Here is a 17,144-nt window from a genome sequence, read left to right as displayed (position 1 = left end):
TCTGGTATCATTTACTTCTGTCTGAAGGACTTCCATAAACATTTTTTGTAGGGCAAGTAGACTGATGATTAATTCTTTCAGCTTTTGTATGTCTGAAAAAGCTTTTATATTACCTATATTTTCAAAAGATATTTTTCCTGGGGAAAAAAAATTCAAGCCTGGCTTTTTTTTTTTTCCTTTCAGGATTTAAGAATATTGCTCAGCCATCTTTCCACTAATATTATTTGCATTGAGAAATCTACTTTGTTCCTCTGTACTTAATGTATCTTTTTTTCCTCTGGGTGATTTTACAATTTTCTTTTTATCACTGTTATTGATTATGATGTACTTTGGTATATTTTCCTTTGTGTTCTATGTCCTTAGGGTTTGTTGAGCTTCCCAGATGGATGGATTTATATTTTTCATCAAATTTGAAAAATTTAGTCACTATTTCTTCAAATATGTTTTTATCCTGCCCTCTCATCTTCACTTTTTCTTTTTGTGTTTCAATTTGGGTATTTACTATTACTGTGTCTTCAAGTTCATTAAGCTTTTCTTCTACTATATCTAATCTGCAATATCTAATCAGCAATGCCTAATCTCATCCAGTGAGTTTCATCATTTCACACATTGTAGTTTTCATCTCTAGGAGTGTAGTTTGGGTGCTTTTTACAAATAAATACACTCCACATGTCTACATAATTTTTTAAAATAAATGTTTTCTTTTGGAATAATTTTAGAATTACAAAACAGTTACAGAGATAGTACAGAGTCCCTATATACCTCCCATCGCTAACATCTTCCATTGCTAAGGTTCTTTTGTCAGAATGGGTAATGAGAACAGGAACTGTTTCTGGTCCTGTGTGATCACTGGGTACTATTTACTCTAATCTTTTCAGGAGGTTCTTTCCTTGACCTTGGGTAGTTCCCTCACATACATGTGCTGATTAGTACTCTGCTGAATACTGAGGAGGACCTATGTACATCTCTAGTGTTCTCTTTCTACGCAGTTCCCCTCTCTCATTCTCTGTCTTGCAAATCCCAACTGCATTGGGCTCCCTGGACTCTGACTTCCATCTTCCCAAATTATGGATTCTACCCAATCCTCTCTGGCTTCTCCCTCCCTCCACCACTGTTTGGAAACACTCTCAAGGCAGTAATTGGGGCAATCATAGGAATCACCCTATTTGTTTCTTGTCTCTCAAGGATCACTGTCTTCTGTTGCCTGATGTTCACTGTTTTGAAAAACCATTGTTCCATATATTTTGGATGTTTCAGGTGGTGCGGGGGCGGGGGGGGGGGGTTGCAGATATTGTCCTGTTACTCCATCTTGGCCAGAAGCAGAAGTTCTACATATAAACTTTTAACAATGCATTACTTAACTGAAAAGAATGCAGCTTCTTTGATAATGCAGAACAAGCCTGGGTGGTTCTAAATTGATCTCTTTCTGGTTGCCAGTCCCATCATCTTTACAAGCATCATGCATGTTTAATGAATACAGCAGACAAAACCTCATTGAGTCCCAGGAGAGAGAGTGTGATGACCCTGTGATGTCATGACAGCTCCTGCCTTTCTGTCGTGTTTGCAGAATCTCAGCTGTGAGCAAGGGGAGTGACAGAAGAAGTAGAGAGCTTTGGAAGCCTCGTTGCTGGGACTTGACATTCTCCAAGTTGCCTCGGACTTCTCCATCTGAGTGTCTCTCACAATCCCTTGCCCTCAATTCTGAGTCACTTTAGTATACTGTATGGCTTCCTCTCATCAGGCACAAATGATCCTCTTACCGTATATATTAGCAATTTGTGCATGTCTCGTCTCCTTTTGGAGGCTTCTGGCTCCCTCAGTAGGGTGATCACGTGTTGGTCATCTTTGTAATTATCCATGGGCCATCTGGCACCAGGCCTGGTAAGGTTACAGTTTATGTCTGATTCATCTTTGTAGTCCCAGCCACTGGCAAAGTCCCTGCATGGAGGGTTCTCAGTAAATGTTTGATGGATAAATGAATGACGAATGAATGTACACCTTCATAATGCCATCTTCTCAAATGTCAGCTTCTCAAATGTCATAAGAAGCTGTCTTATAGCCTCTGGAAAGAGGTACTGGCCATGCCCTGTGGACAGGAGTTGGAGACTTGGGCAGGGGCAGAACAAAGATTAGGGCCCAACTCTGACCCCTGGGAAAGTCGCTTCCTTATCCTGAGCCTCAGTCTTTATTCTCTTTTCTGAAATGACACCTCCTAGGTTTCCTCCAGCCCCAATATTCTCTGGTCACTTTGATGTGAAAAGAATTCCAGTGGGTTACCCACTGGGAGGGGGCTGCTGACCTTGGCTGAGGACCACACAGGTTGATGTACCCTGAATTATCAAGCAAGGATAAAGATAGATTATTTGAATACAACAGCCATTTTCTTAGCAAAACCCAAGATTTATGCCACGGCCTAAGTAACACAAAATACCTCTCTTCCTATCCATTAGCAAAAATGGTAGGACCCTTTCAATTCACCATCTTAAACTGCTTTCAGCATCAATTGTGTTTTGAAAATGTAATGGCAGAAAGGAAATTCCCACCTAGTTAACAGAAAACATAAAGAGCATTGAAAAGAATCATGATGAAATTTAGTATCAAATTCTAAGTGAGGCTTAGAATCAACTCTTCTGTTTTAACTTGATGCAATTTCTCAGTGGGAGCCCTGTTGATATTTTTAGAGGGACAATTCCAGTTTCCAGTTCTCTGTCAGATATTTAAAATCATAGCCTGTAGCCACTGGGTTGCTAGCGTACCTATCTTATTGAGACAACCAAAGACGGCTCACTCCCCATATTTCTAATTACCCACTGGAAAGGGGCTGCCGCCCTTGGCTGAGGACCACACAGGTTGATGTACCCTGAATTCAGGAGAGTTGGGTGACCTTCCTGGGCCATTGGTGGACAGATGTGAGGTGTGCTTACATCCAGGGGGACTTGCCCAGATGTGTTCAGAAACCAAGACAGTTGCCCTTTGCAGTGAAAATGATAAGGAGGTAAACTTTGGGGTCTGGGGTCTCAGTAGAGACAGAACAACCAGTGAATGATCTAGTTGCATTTCTGACTCTCCAGCAGTGACCATTGGGATAGGAAAGTCTGGGACTGGATCTGTGCTGTCACCTGGGCAGATTCAGCCAAACCAGGGACATCTCAAATTGACAAATCGACATGTTGGGGGGAAGAATTTTGGAATTGATATCAAAGAAGTTCATCATGGGGGAAATGAAAATCCTTTTGGACCTCCTTTCCCTTATTTTAGAGTTCCTTCCTATGTGAGCTATACGTTGTGTCTTTTGGTGTTGGGTTTCTAAAGACCTGACTCCGCCCAGGTTGGGAGTGGCCATGCAGCTCAGTGACATCCTTGCCCCGGCATGCCCTTCCTCAGGAAGCATCTTTACATCTGATTGTCTCTCTGAAAATCTGAGATCCACTTCTCAGGACTTTTGCATTTGTTAATGGGGTTTTAGCCTCAGTTCCCTGGCAAGCACATAATGGCTTCCTTCCCTGACCTCCTAATCCAGTTGCGACAATTTGGTACCTGCTCCCTTCTCCCATCTTTTCTCTGAGTGTACAAGAGTACAACCATTTTGGAAAAACAGCTTGGCAATTCCTTATGAAGTTAATCACACATACACACCATACAACCCAGCAACACCCAAGAGAACTATTAAGACATGCCTTTGCAATACTTGTATGCAAATATTTATGGCAGCTTTGTGCACAACAGTCAAAACCTGGAAACTGCCTCAGTGCCCATCAACTGGTGAGTGAATAAACACATTGTGGTAGATTCATATGATGGAATACTACTCAGCAGCAATAAGGAAAGAGCTACTGACCCATGCAGTAGCAGGGAGGAATCTCTAAAGCACTATGCTAAGTAAAGGGAGCAAAAGAACACACCTTGTGTGGTTCCATAACATGGGTGTGAAGACCAAGAAAATCTAATCTATGATTTAGAAGTCAAGATAGTGGGTGTGTCCAGGGTGGCGATTGACTTGAAAGAGGCACAGGGAAACTTTCTGGGGTAATGGGGATGTTCTGTCATGATAGAGGTGAGGCTCACACAAGTGCACACATTTGTCAAAGCCAATCAAAGGCAGGTGCATTTCACTATATGTAAATTACAGCTTGATGACAATGATGCTCCACCTTGCTCCCCACCTGCAGCTGCCCCCCTGAAGGTATGTATTGTTAAGTGGATACAAGTCTGAGGGATCGTTTCCATTCTTTCTCACTTATTGACATACCCAAAGCTAGTGTCTTTCTGTCTGTCTGTCCTCCCTTCCTTTTACAACCCCAGGCACTTTTTTCCAGTTGTGTCTGGGTCTTCCCAGAGCCTCTGGGATGAGGCTTGTGAGATGCCTGCCTCTGCTTTGCTCAGAGGAAACTGGGAGCCTCACGGATGAAGCAGCCCCTGCCAAGGGGAGGAGCACAGGTTCACCCGGGGACTCCACTGATTGAACAGTGATGGGGGCCCTGTGGCGCCAAGTGTCAGGTGCTTTGTTGATGACCTCGTGCAAACTGAAACCACATGGGCCAAATCCAGGAAGGGGAGAGCCTGCCTGCCTTTTGCAAGAAATTAGCTTAAGAAACTGACAACCAATGAGCCTCCCCGTCTCATCCGTCCTTCTTTCCTTCCCCGGAGTCCCCTGCAGGCCGCCCCCACCTTCAGAGGAACCGGATTTAATGCCTCAACTGAGAGGAGGAGATGTTCTGTTATTTTTCATGGGAAATTGAACCTGACCCTGCTGTCAGTTAGCTCGTGCCAAGTGAGGATGGATAGCCCCAGGCGCGGCGCTCACCCTCCTCTCCGAGAACACCAGGGCCGGGGCAGAGGCTCTGGGCCAGCCTGGGGGTGGGGGGGCGCGGGGGCAGATGTGACGTCACCTGCCGCCGGGGTGGGGGTGGGGTGGGGACAGTCCGAAAGGCCGAGCGTCTTCATCCCAGGCGGTGGCTGCTGAGAGCCCCCCGTGGGCGCCACCTCCCCCCACGGCCGTCCACCCCCTGACACTGGCCGCGGTCTCCGCGTCGCGGGGAGGGAAGGGGGCGAGAATCAGGCTGCTCCTGTCTCTTTCAGCCCCCAACTCCACCCCGTGCCCCGCGGAGGAGAGCTGGCGGTCGGGGCTGGTGATCATCGTGGCGGTATGCTGCGCCTCCCTGGTGTTCCTGACCGTGCTTGTCATCATCTGCTACAAGGCCATCAAGAGGTGAGTGTCCACCTGCTGCCCGGCCCAGACCTGCGCGGGCGGCAGCCTGGCCCTGCACTCCCCTGCCGATCCCAGCGTAAGCGCTAAACATAGGGAAAATGTTTCTGTGTGCACTGAACTGCCATCTGTCCTCACCTTGATTCGTCAGTTATCAAGGTTTTGCTGTATTTGCTGCATCTATTTCTTTTTTTCCTTCTTCTTCTTCTATCCTTTTCTTGGCTGGCATATTTTAAAGTTGAACTCAGACGTGTGCCCCCATCCTTTTTAGGGAGTTCTGTGCAGCAAGCATTTGATGAACAACAGCTGTGTGCCAGGAGCATATAAATACAAAGGGACCCTTAAGGCCTGCCGCCAGGTGTGCACTCACTGCCCTCGAGTGTGGAAATAATCCACTCAGGGGAAGATGACGGTAGAGCCACTCATGGGTGGCACAGTGCTGGTTTGAAAAGTCTAAATTCAGACCCCTCTTCAGCTTTCAAGGGTAGTAACCAGGAGGAAATCACATCACTTCTCTGGACCTCAGTTTCCCTTTCTGTAAAATGGGGTAAGATTAATAACCTCATACAGCCCTGAAGAGTGATGAGATGTCTTCTGTAAATAATAGGTACAACATGTGTACCATGCCAGCTTCCACTGTTTCAAAGGAGCTTCAGATATGGGGAAGAGGGATGACAGAGGAAGGAGTGCTGCTTCTTGTGGAGAAAGAGGTTGAGATGCCTGGGAGAGGATTTTCAGCAAATGTGACACCTACATTGGGTTTTGAAGGATGAACAGGAGTGTTCCAGTGGAGTTAAGAATGATTCAAACAGCAGCTATCTTTCAGTAACACTGGCATAGCTGCCATCTCACTGTGCCTTACAAAAAGTTTACCAGGTGCCATCCTCTTGTTGGCTTCTAGGAGATAGAGGGTTGGGGTCTCTTGCACAGTGTAACAGTTGAGGGGGCCTGAGGAGATTTGCGTGGTGTCCGGGGCCCACAGTATGGTGGAGTGGGCCATGATGTGAGGGCGCTCCCTGGAGTTACACAGCACGGCAGCTCCAGCTACATCACTTGATTTCTGCATCAGCTGCCTCTGGAAGTCGCCTCTGTAACTCACAGGGCATTTGGAGAAGACAGAGTCAGAAGTCAAAGATATTACAAAACACCAAAATATATTAGGAATTGTTAATAATATATTTCTAAGAAACCTTCTAAAAATTCCCTAAGGCCCACATTTAGAGGGTCTACTTTAATAATCGTAATACCTGAAATACTCAATTTTATGATTTTAATCAGTTGTTTGGTGTGATTTCTCTTTAATAACTCAAAAGCAGAAAGAATAAAATAACAAGTTAAAAGACTTAAAACCCCCGAAGGCAAGGGCAGAGCCAGGGTTCAGAGTGAAGGCCCACGTGGGGCATCAGCCTTGGGCACTGGGTCAAAGAGGCAGGGGACCCAGGAGGGCCAGCAGGCTCCATGCTGCGCCAGCCCCAGCTCTTGTGCCCGACACGCTGTCCGAGAGCAGTAACCATGGGGTACAGCCATCCTGGGCTGTCTCCTTGAGCCAGACATGGCACACAGACTCTTCTCCAGTGTTCTTTCACGGTTCATCTTCACTGCATGATTTCCCAATCAGTTCTATTTTACAGACAGGGAAACTGAGGTTCAAAGGGGTAAAGGGGGTGGCCCAGGATGGCACAGCCAGAGATCAGGGGAACCAGAATCCAAACCTTAGAACCATCCAATGCCAAAGTCCATCCCTGAGCTGCAGCGCCCGATTGCTGGAAGTGACCGAGTGGGACTCCGGTGTTAGGCTGGAAAGGAACCCTGCTTTTCCTGTCTTCCCTTCCTCAGGGTGCCCAGACGAGGGGGCATTGGGATATCTGGCCATTCTGAGGCCAGAAGGACAGACAGACAGAAAGCCCCAGGGCTCCTAGACCTCATAACTCCAGGCCAGGGCCTGACCTTGGAAACCAAGGTGGGTGTGTTGGAGTCTCCAAGGTCACTGTTAGCCTAGTTCCCAAGTCCTTTGTGGGTACCTACCAACCATTCCAGGCTCTGGCTATGTCCACAGTCTGCTCACCTGACAGCTGGGGATGGGGCAGATGGCTGAATGGCTGTTACAAGCATGAGGGAGTCAGGGAAAGAGGCTCCTCTGCCACCTGTTGGAGGTACCCAGAGGCGCGAGGGTTCCCTCTGGTGCTGAGGGCTGGGCTGGGAGGAAGCAGCAGCATGCCAGGCAGAGACACTGCTGAGAGCAAAGGCACATGGGACTTTTGTCGATGGACCCAGAGAGATACGGCTGCAAGGGAGGCAGGAGTCTGACTGGGGAGGCCTTTGTCACCAGGCTGAGCCTAGTTTGCCTGTGACTCGAGGACCTGGGAGCTTACTGAAGATCCCTGAGGAAGGGCATGCCCTACCATCTGTTTCCCTCACCTTGTCCCTTTAGAGGTGCTGAACCTAATCTTTTCAGCAAGCTCAGGCTCTTACACTGAGCCACCCCTGCCTCCCTTGCTGCCCCAAATCGCCCCTAAATGAACCTGCTACCTGCTTCGACCGGAGGAGGGAAAGGGGAGCCCACCAGGAGAGAAAGCTCACCCCTGTGAGTTGTTGTGCAGTGTTGGCCAGTCGCGGCTGTGCCAAGCTTTGTTCCAGCAGAGCTGAGAGTGTCCTGGGGAGTTGTGGGGGGCACGACTCTCACCTCCCCTCTGAGCAGCCACAGGGCCCCCTGTTTGCCCTCTTTCCCCTTCCACTGCTCTCAGCTCTTGGTTCCAGAAACCTGTTGGCATCCTGGAAAGGAATAGAACTCATGCAGATGCCTCAGTCCTGGGGCTCCTTCGGGGGCCTGGGTGGGTGCCGGAGCAGGTGGGGGCTGCCCTTGGGGATAGTGCAGTGGGAGCTGTCCCCACCCTAAGGCCGACGGGACACAGGGAGAAATGGAAACGGTGCTGCCCAAGCCCATCAATTGTCAGCAGGAGGAAGGTCTGCTCACGGCAAGGTGGAGGTGGGAATGGAGCTCCCGGGACCCAAAGGGAGGAGGCCTTGGGCTGGGGAGGGAGGCTTGGCACAGGGGGGAGGGCCTGGGGCCGAGAGCAAAGTGCCCCTTGGGTCCCAGGGCTGCGACCTCAGCCGGCGGCTGTAAAGGATCGCTGGTGTGCGAGCCAGCTGCCGTCTGCATTTCTCTCCAGAGGATGTGGAGGATTTCTTGTTCACAGCCAATTCTTTCTGGTCAATAATTCATCTGAAACATGCCTCTTCTTTCAGGGAGCAAAAACATTCCATGTCACTGTAAAACCATTAAGAGGAAATTTCGATGATCAACCCCCCTTTTTTTCTTCTGAACTCTCACAGCCTTGGGTCCTAGGGGAGGATTTCCAAAAGATCTTTATGAATGGCCCCATTGCAGCCTTTCAGAGCCAGACTGCTGGGAGGAAGGCTCTAGAATCAGCTGGGGCAGGGAGGAGGCGGCTCTGGAGATGCTGGCTTGGCCTCTGGGGGTGTCAGCCCCAGGGACTGCAGGCCTTGGGGGGGATGGAAAGAGACTGAAGAGTGATGAGGCACCGCTGTCACCCATCGCATATGCACACAGACAGACAGATGGACACAGAAACATGGACAAACAGCTGGAGAGGGTGTTGACCTAGGCGGGAGGTAGGGTCATCCTTGCCTGGTTAGCATTATCTGGTACATTTTCTTTTATAAGTTTTCTTTTGTTTACTCTCTCCCCATTCTTTCTCTTGATTGCTTTCCTCATAATTTGTTGCAAAACATCTACTTGTTTACTGCCAGTTGAATGGCTGCTGATCTGGTGCCAGGGTGGGGCCAGTGTCCTTGGGCTACGAAGGTGAGCCTGCCTGGTGCTCACAAGGGGTGAACCCACAGTACCTTGGGGTGCCACCACCTGGGGAACGAACTTCTCCATGAAGTGAGTGTCCTCAACCTGAGGCTGACAGCCAAGAGCACATGGTGGGAAGGCCTCTTCTCACCAACAGCCACGATCTCAGACCCCTGGTTTGCTTCAGGAACCCCTGGATGTCCACTCAGGCAGTACCAGGCACCCTGGGATGTTTTGGGCCCTGTGTGACCAGGTAGGGGGAGTTGGCTTGGGGCATCTGAGCCATATTCCCCACATCCCCCAACCTCACCCCTGCCCCGGGATGGACAACATGGCATTCAGGAGCACATGATCAGCCTCTCCAGACAGCTCCAAGACTCACCCAGCCTCGCAGGAGGGACAGATTCTCCATCCTTGTGTCCCTGTTGCCCATGCAAGCCTTTTGCATCAGTAAAACAGGTAAAGGAAGGTTTCATGACATGGTAGAGCTGGTGTCCAAGGTGTGTGTACGTTTTGTGACTGCCTATCCCCACCATTCTGTTGTCTGTTACCTTCCAGACCTTGGCTTCCATGTCATCTCCCCCAGAGGGGTTCCCTGGTCCCCCTCCCCTCCATGTAGAATGGGTTGCAGGGAAGAGTTCTGCTGGAGCCTTGGGGAGCCCGATGCCCTGTTGCCCTGGGAGATGGGGACCTCCTGCTCCACCTCTGCCCTTGGACCCTTTATGTGGGGTCATCTGGTAGAAGCAGGAAGGATGGTAGCTATGGCCCTTGGTTTGAGGGTCACCCCATCCTGGCCTCTGCACATGGCCCCATAATCCTTTCTCCAGCATCCAGGCAGGAGGGCAGGACCTTGGCACTAGAACAAATCCCAGGTTGGAGAACAGGGAGAGTTGTAGACCTGTGAGGGGGGCTGTTTCCCAGTGGGCCTTTGAGCTGTTTCTCTCTGCCACTCCCCCTTGCTCAGCTCCCAAGGGAGAATGCCAGCCAGGAAAACTCACCGTCACCATTTTTGTGTTTGTTTAGCAGACACAGCTAAAAAGTAAGCCTTGGGGAGATGGCCTCAACAGTTGGCTTGATGGAAATGTGCAGGTCTACATCAGCTGTACACCAGACTCAGTGGGTCTGGATGTGGGTGGGAGAGGCTGGAAATGGCTCAGAAAGACTTTTTCTGGCTTCTTGACCCAGGCTTGGGGAAGTCCAGAGTCTATAGAGGTGTTTTGTTATTGAGAGTGTCTGTTTGTGTGTGTGTGTGTTGGGCTGGGTAGTGAGGAGGACAAATGCCTTAGAAAGAGGACAGCCTGAGAACTCTGACCTTCACTAAAAACAAACCCTTCTGGGGGTCCATGGGACATGGAAGACAGCTGGGCAGACCCCTACTTAGTCTCCTCAGTGCTGCCCTCCAGCTTCCCCAGAAGAGGGGCAGGCTGAGGGCCGATTCCTGTCACATCATTCTCAGCAGAGCCCAGGGGACGCCTGGGTCCTGGCCCTTCCTGCTTAGGCCAGAGATGCAGGGGGAGGCAGAGACTCAGGCTGCCAGTGGCCGGAGCTGTCAGCCCAGCACACGGGGCAGAGAACCTGGAGCACCTGCTGCCCACCCTGGGCTGGGAAGGAGAGGTCTCAGATGGGAGAGTCCTACAGAAGAGGTAGATCTTTACAAAGCCAACACTTGAATATGGCCAAGGAAATGCTCACTTACCTTTGTCTTGGTTTTAGGAACCATGCCATTTAGGGAGCCACCTGTGGCCATCTCATCCTGGACCGAGGTGGAACTACCTCTCCTTGGTTTAGCAGGACCAGCCCTGGCTCACAGAGCCTGGAGCCTGGCTGGGTCCTTACAGAGCCTGGAACCTGGCTGGGTCCTCACAGAGGCTGGAGCCTGGAACCTGGCTGGGTCTTCGCAGAGCCTGGAACCTGGCTGGGTCCTAGCAGCTCTCTCTAGTGTTTCCAGTTCCACCAGGGGCACATTAGGTAGGAAGTATGTGCAGACTGGAGAATGCTGGCTGCTGCCAGCAATACTGATAAGCTAACAAACACTTATTGAGCATTTACTGTATGCCAGCCTCTCGTCTAAGTGCTTGACATGCATTAATGTACTGACTCCTTACAACAGCCCTCTGAAATGGACACAATTATTGTGCCCATTTTATAGACAAGGAAGCTGAGGCATAGAGAGGTTAAGTCACTTGCCCAAGGTCACAGCTAGAAAGTGGTGGAACCAGGGTTTACTGAGCTGTGACATCTGTTTTGTAGCACTTCTTTAGGGCACAGGGTCAGGGAGGGCAAAGGGAAAGCCATTTTTTGTTCTTGGTAAAGTCCATCTTCCATTGGGTTCCAGGGAATTCCAGAAAAACTTTGGAAGAGGGTTCAGGCAATAGGACAGGAAGCAAAGTGCAACGTTGGGGGCACAGCCCCGGTAGCAGGAGAGGAGCTGGCCAAATTGTTTTCTTAGCAAAGCCCTCTGGACAGCCAGCCTCTCCCCTTGCCATGCCCAGACTCTCAAATGTTCCAGTCTTGGGGCTGTGTCACCAGAGAGGGGCTCTGCCCAGACCCCTTGCCTCTTCCTGCCTGGAAAGCTGGCCAAGCAGCTGAGAAGACACCAGGACTGTGCCTTTGCCCCCTGCTTTTTTGGTCTCCCTCCAGCCAAGTTTGCCTCCTCCTTACCCACTGCTTCTCCCCAAGACCCTCAGGGGCGCACAGGGTCTCAGTCGGCAAGCCAGCTTTAGAAACCTCTCATCCCGCCAAGAGAGATTCTGCTGTCTTCCCACGCTCACCCTAAAAAGGGGTTAGGTCGGTTCCATCCAGCCTTTGCCCATTTCCATGGGAACTCCAGACCCCTTACCTTCTCTCTTACTTCATTAGCCACCCTGGAAGGCCTTAAAACCTATCTCCCATGACCTGGACCTGTTGCAGTTGTTTTGTAGGCCTAAGATGAAGCTTTAATATATCTTAAGGAGAAATGAAATGTGGGTTTGGGCCTAGATTTTTACCTGGCAATATTTTCTGGACTCCTGATTCTGATGTCCAATCTCTTTCTCGTATAAAAATGATAAATTCAGGAATCTCACAAGTTCACTGGTGGCCTCATGGGAAGCAGCATGGGACCCCACTAGAATAAAATCTGGCCCCCTCCCGATTTTTTAGGCCATGCAAACTCTCTGAGTCATAAGTCAAGACCACCAAGCAGCACAGAGCTACCTGAGACTCCTTGGAAATGGGTGGGTGGAATGAGAAGAGAGAGTCTGGAGATGGAGAAAAAGGCCCGGGAGCAGAGGTGGACTGCAGGGCCCCTCATTTCCCACAAGCCCCCTTCAAACAAGACAGATGTCTGAGCCCTGCACACCTAGAGGCTCCAGAAGGGGTGAGTTAGCATCTGCCTAAATGAGGTCCTCAGCCCCATATGCTGGGGTGTGCTGAATTAAAGCAAAATGAGCCAGACTTCTTGGAGAACTCTTTAGAACTTTTGTGAATCTCCACAGGGAGGGCAGAGGAAAGCTTTCCCAAGCTGATTAGATTGTGGAGCCCATTTTTAGGGGAAATGCCTGCTGGGAATGACAATTTAATGGGAATACATCAGGCCCAGGAGATGTCTGTAGGGGGTGATGGTCCAGGCCCCACCACAAACCAGCCAGGAGTCCATGAGCAAGTCGTAGCCCTCCCTAAGCCTCAGTTTCCCATAAAATGAGTCTCTGAACTCCAAGCCTAGCTTCTTCCAGGGACCATTGTGAGAAATTCCTGTGGTTGAGCGTACTTTACACAAAAAAGATGGTATACCATGGGTGGAAGTGTTGATTTGCACCTCTTATTTCTAGACGTAGTCCAAGTACCTGTCCTTGACCACCTACATTGAGTGTACTTGGGTTTCATCACGTGTTTTGTGAGCTACTTCCACTGTAAGAGAAAAGGGAGCCATTAACAGATTTGATGGCAGTTTCTGAACTGGGCTTATGGCCTATCAGACCTCATGAACCCGCTTAATCTACTGACAATCACCCTCCCTCCCTCAACTGATTCCCACTTCACTTACTGGCATTTGCTTACTGACCTTCATTTACTGGCAACAAACTCATCACCAGGTACCTGTTCCTCTCACCCTGGGTTTAGGGGGACTTGACATTTGAGAACGCAGAAGCAATTGGTCCCTAGATTTTTGACAGTGGTCATAAGCATTCAATTAAGAAATCAGACAACAGGACCGTTTTCGGCTCAGCCCGGGGTCCCTGGGAGCACAGGAGGTACCTGAGCAATGGCCCATGTGGGTTAGACCCACCCAAGAGACAGCAGTACTGTACCATGGATTCAGACTACATACTATGTGCCTCCTAGGCTGTTACCACTCAGCCTAGGACTAGGGACCAAAGCTCTGATGGAAGACTCGAGGAAGAAGGTGGGATGTGCGCCAGGCCAGAAAGTACTGTTGTGAATTCAGAACCTCAGTATGTGAGTGATAGCCTTCTCAAAGCCTCCCTCCCAGCCTTCCTGAGCCCCTGTACTGCACAGGGGGGATGGCTCATCGAGTCAAGTGGCCTCCAATAGGAGCTTTAAATGACTTGAACGAAGTGTTTGAGAACCACTGCCAAGTGCTAACTAATTTGGCTTGGAAGTTCACCACTATCACCACCACCAGCAGTAGCAGCACAGTCAACACCTTCACCACTGCTATCGCCATCAACTCCACCACCATCACCACTATCTTTAGCACCAACAATACCCCCACCACCAAAATTCCATCATCACCACCTTCATCATCCTCACCACTGTTACCACCACCACTATCACCACCACCACTGCTGGTACCACCAACACTGATTCCACTGTTATTACTATCAGCACCCCTACCACTCTCATCACCATCCCTACCCCTCCACCACCACCACCATCTCCACCACCATCACCACCTACTACTGTATCACCACCACATCTCTTCCTCATATTTTCCATTTGCCTTTGGCCATGCTGAGGCAAATCTATAAAAACCAACAACTAGTACCTCTCCTCTACTAACTGCGAGCACCCTCAAATATTCATCTTCAAGTCTGGTCATTTATAGTCAAAGAGATCAATCAAAGACTAATACTAGGCTGACAGTACACGCTGTTTTCATACATGCTGTTTTTTCCCAGAACAGCCTCAATTTGTTGTACCTGTTTCATTATTGGTAGACTCCCCACTTCATTCTCAACTGTGCTCACATTGGCATGACAAACTATAATTAAGACTACCTCCAGCTTCTGCTTGACCCTACAAGGACCAGCAGCCCAATGATGCTAACTCCAACAGAGTCTGGAGGATGCTAGCGGGAAAGGCATCCCAAGCCAGGGATAACTGGTGGATTCCCCACCTCCCTCTCCTTTGTCTTCCTTACCTCCTCTGCCTACTTCTAGGAAACCACTGAGGAAAGATGAAAATGGCACCAGTGTTGCTGAGTATCCCATGACCTCCTCCCAGAGCAACAAAGGGGCGGATGTCAACAACGCAGTGGTGTGAGTCTGCACGTCCTGGATCTGGTGCCCAGAGGGACACTTTGGCGACAGTAAGGCGCATGGGAGACCAGTGGACACAAGCAGACACTGGGCTTGTCCAGGACTTCATTGCCTTGCAGGCCTTGAGCCCCTCAAAAGAGAAACCATCACCTTCCCGGCCTTGACCCTCGTCAGTCCAGGGGTGGAGGCAGCGCAGACACCAGGCCTGAGCCCGGCTCACTCTGCACGCGGCGCCCAGGGCCAGCATCTCCACCCGAGGCTTTTTCACATCCTCTTGTCTCATGTTTGACACACTGTCCCCCAGCTGCTCTCTGAAGCTTGTGCTCTGACAAGGAGGCAGGGTTGTCTGTCTGTCTGCTGGGGCAGGAGCTGTCTCCCTTTTAGCCAAAAGGAAGATAATCCAGGGGTCCATCCCCCAACTGAAGACCTTCCTCCCCAAGAAAGCCCATCTGCTTCCCTACCAGCCACGCACTTCCTAACAGAAGCCATTGGCACAGTCCCTTTCAGAGGTGCTTCCCACACATCTGTCTGTTGTCTCCCCTACCCCCACCTGCAGTTGTCTTCACTGCCTGGAGCCCAACTGCCTGCCCTTAAAGGCTGAGAGCCCAGCCTGCAGAAGCCCCTCTCCTGAGCAGACAAAGGAGTCATGTACACCAGGAGGTTATGTCTGACCTTCCAAGGGTGAAACTGACTTGCCAAGCCCCAGGCCAAGGGTTACAGGGAAGGGCAGCGGGCCCCTGCACCTGTCTCCCTCCCAGACCCATTCTCCTAGGAACCCAGGCCTCCCTGTGAGCCGGGCCCCACTTTGGTCCAGCAAAGGCAACACTCTTGCCAAACCTGCTGTGCTGGGCCAGCCTGGGCCTGGCTCTGGGCCTCCCTGACATGACAAAGGCCCCTAACTGTCCCCCAAGAGGCATTCCTCTTATCCCCAAGGAGGTGGAGTTTTCCCCCCAGTATCTCCCTGTAAATGTCTTTTACCTGTTGTCTAGCATTCTAAAAGTGCTGAGCACTCGGGAATGCTTGATGGAGAAGGGAAGGGAGAGGGAAAGAAGAGAGGAATTCTCCAAGCTGGGAGCCCTGCCCAGCCAGTCTCTTCCCTAGGTGGCTGCCTGCTCTGTTGGGGACATCTTTGGGCCCCTGAGGACAGTGGCCTTGTGGTTTTGCAACCCCTGGTCAATTGGAGGACACTTGTGTCCCGTGGTTGTCCCCGTGACTCCACACACTTGCTCAGAAGGAACCAGATGCATTCAATGTGTTCACTCTTAGGCCATGTAGGGATTTAGCTGGGTGAGTCCGGTTTGGCCTCCCCAAACTACCGTGTGCACCAGTGAGTTCTTTGGCAGGTGTGTGGGCCACAGAAGTTGCCCCCCACCCCTTTCAAATGCAGGTGGGACTGACAGACTTGAAAACCAGTCCTTATTGGGCTGGACCTTGAAATGTCCATTGTTCCAGAGCCTGGAACTCATGGAGTTGTCTGTTCATCATTGTCTTCTAGAGCACAAAGGGCAGCGGAGAGTTTGCTGTGACCCAAACGCAGGGTGGGTCACAGCAACAGGACAGGACAGCTCAGCTCTTCACAAACCCACCACTACCACCACCATCCCCAGATGTCGGTTGGACTCGGCAGTTAGCCTAATCCTCCATCCTGTGAGGCTCCCTGACAAGGAGCCATCCATCAGCTTGGGGACTACTCCCTTCCACTGACACATCCGGGACTCATTTAAAGGCTAATGTTTGTGCATAAGTTCCCTCTAAACTGGGTTTATAAAACCCCTTCTTTCCCAGTTAGAGAAAACCAAGGGAAGAGCCTAGTTTTTAAAAGGATTCACTTGAACAACCCTCCGAACCCCAAACCAAGACATTTCACAGCGCAGCAAGTGCTCACCTTAGAGACAGAAGGGTCCGTAAGACCACTCCTGCCTCCTGTCTGAGCTCGGAACTTCTTAGTTAAGGAATGTATCTGCAGCCCCTAAAAACAGAGTAGTTCCCAGCCTTGCCCAGGCTCTGAGGTTGGGAATGGCACACGCATTCCTTCCTGCATATTATCAAATAGGTATTTTTCAACCACCTCACAGTTGAGGCCAACTTTAGAATTTAAAGGTACATAGGATCCCCCAGAGTTTTCAGGTGTGCTTAGAAGCTTCTAAAGCAAGTTTTGGAGGAAAAACTAATAGGTGTAAAAATATAGACACATATATATAGATATATATATATTTAAAGAGATATCATATATATATACACATAATTGCTATACTCCCTGCATCTGTACAAAGTATGATTTAAGCAGCCCAGGTAGTGCGAGATTAATGCATGAATGTAAATATCCTGAAATCTGCCTTCTTAACAACGTGCCGTGTGCACAGAGGAAGATGGCTCTTAATCTAGGATTCTGTCTCAATGAACAGATGTACATGTCAAGGCCGTCTGTCCTCCAACAAGCCATCATGGTCAACTCCATGCTCAGCTGTTGTGCAGGGGGCAGGACCAGCAGCATTGTGGGGAAAGGGTTGTGCCATACGATATTTACAAGAAAGAAAGCACCATGCCTTTTTTTATTTTCAATAAAATATACTTCTAAAGATGGCTACAAGTTGTCGTTTGTGGCAGGTGTTTAGCCCTGGGCATGGGGGACAGATGAGAG

At 50.0% G+C, this 17,144-nt stretch overlaps 1 protein-coding gene across 2 annotated transcripts in view; it reads left to right on the top strand.

Moving 5' to 3' along the window:
• PRIMA1 (proline rich membrane anchor 1) overlaps positions 1-17,082 on the top strand; it is a 63,741-nt gene extending 46,659 nt beyond the window's left edge. For both annotated transcript variants that reach the window (XM_077123418.1, XM_077123419.1), the window contains exons 4-5: positions 5,080-5,209; positions 14,405-17,082. In XM_077123418.1, the coding sequence (XP_076979533.1) occupies positions 5,080-5,209; positions 14,405-14,507 (233 nt within the window). In that variant the 3' untranslated portion in view covers positions 14,508-17,082. The remainder of the gene's footprint in view (positions 1-5,079; positions 5,210-14,404) is intronic.
• The last annotated feature ends 62 nt before the right edge of the window (positions 17,083-17,144 follow it).

This window comes from Tamandua tetradactyla, chromosome 12 (assembly GCF_023851605.1).
Source record: "Tamandua tetradactyla isolate mTamTet1 chromosome 12, mTamTet1.pri, whole genome shotgun sequence".
NCBI lineage: Eukaryota > Metazoa > Chordata > Mammalia > Pilosa > Myrmecophagidae > Tamandua > Tamandua tetradactyla.
The sequence above is the reverse complement of the archived record's forward strand: the minus strand, read 5'-3'. Positions and strand labels throughout refer to the sequence as shown.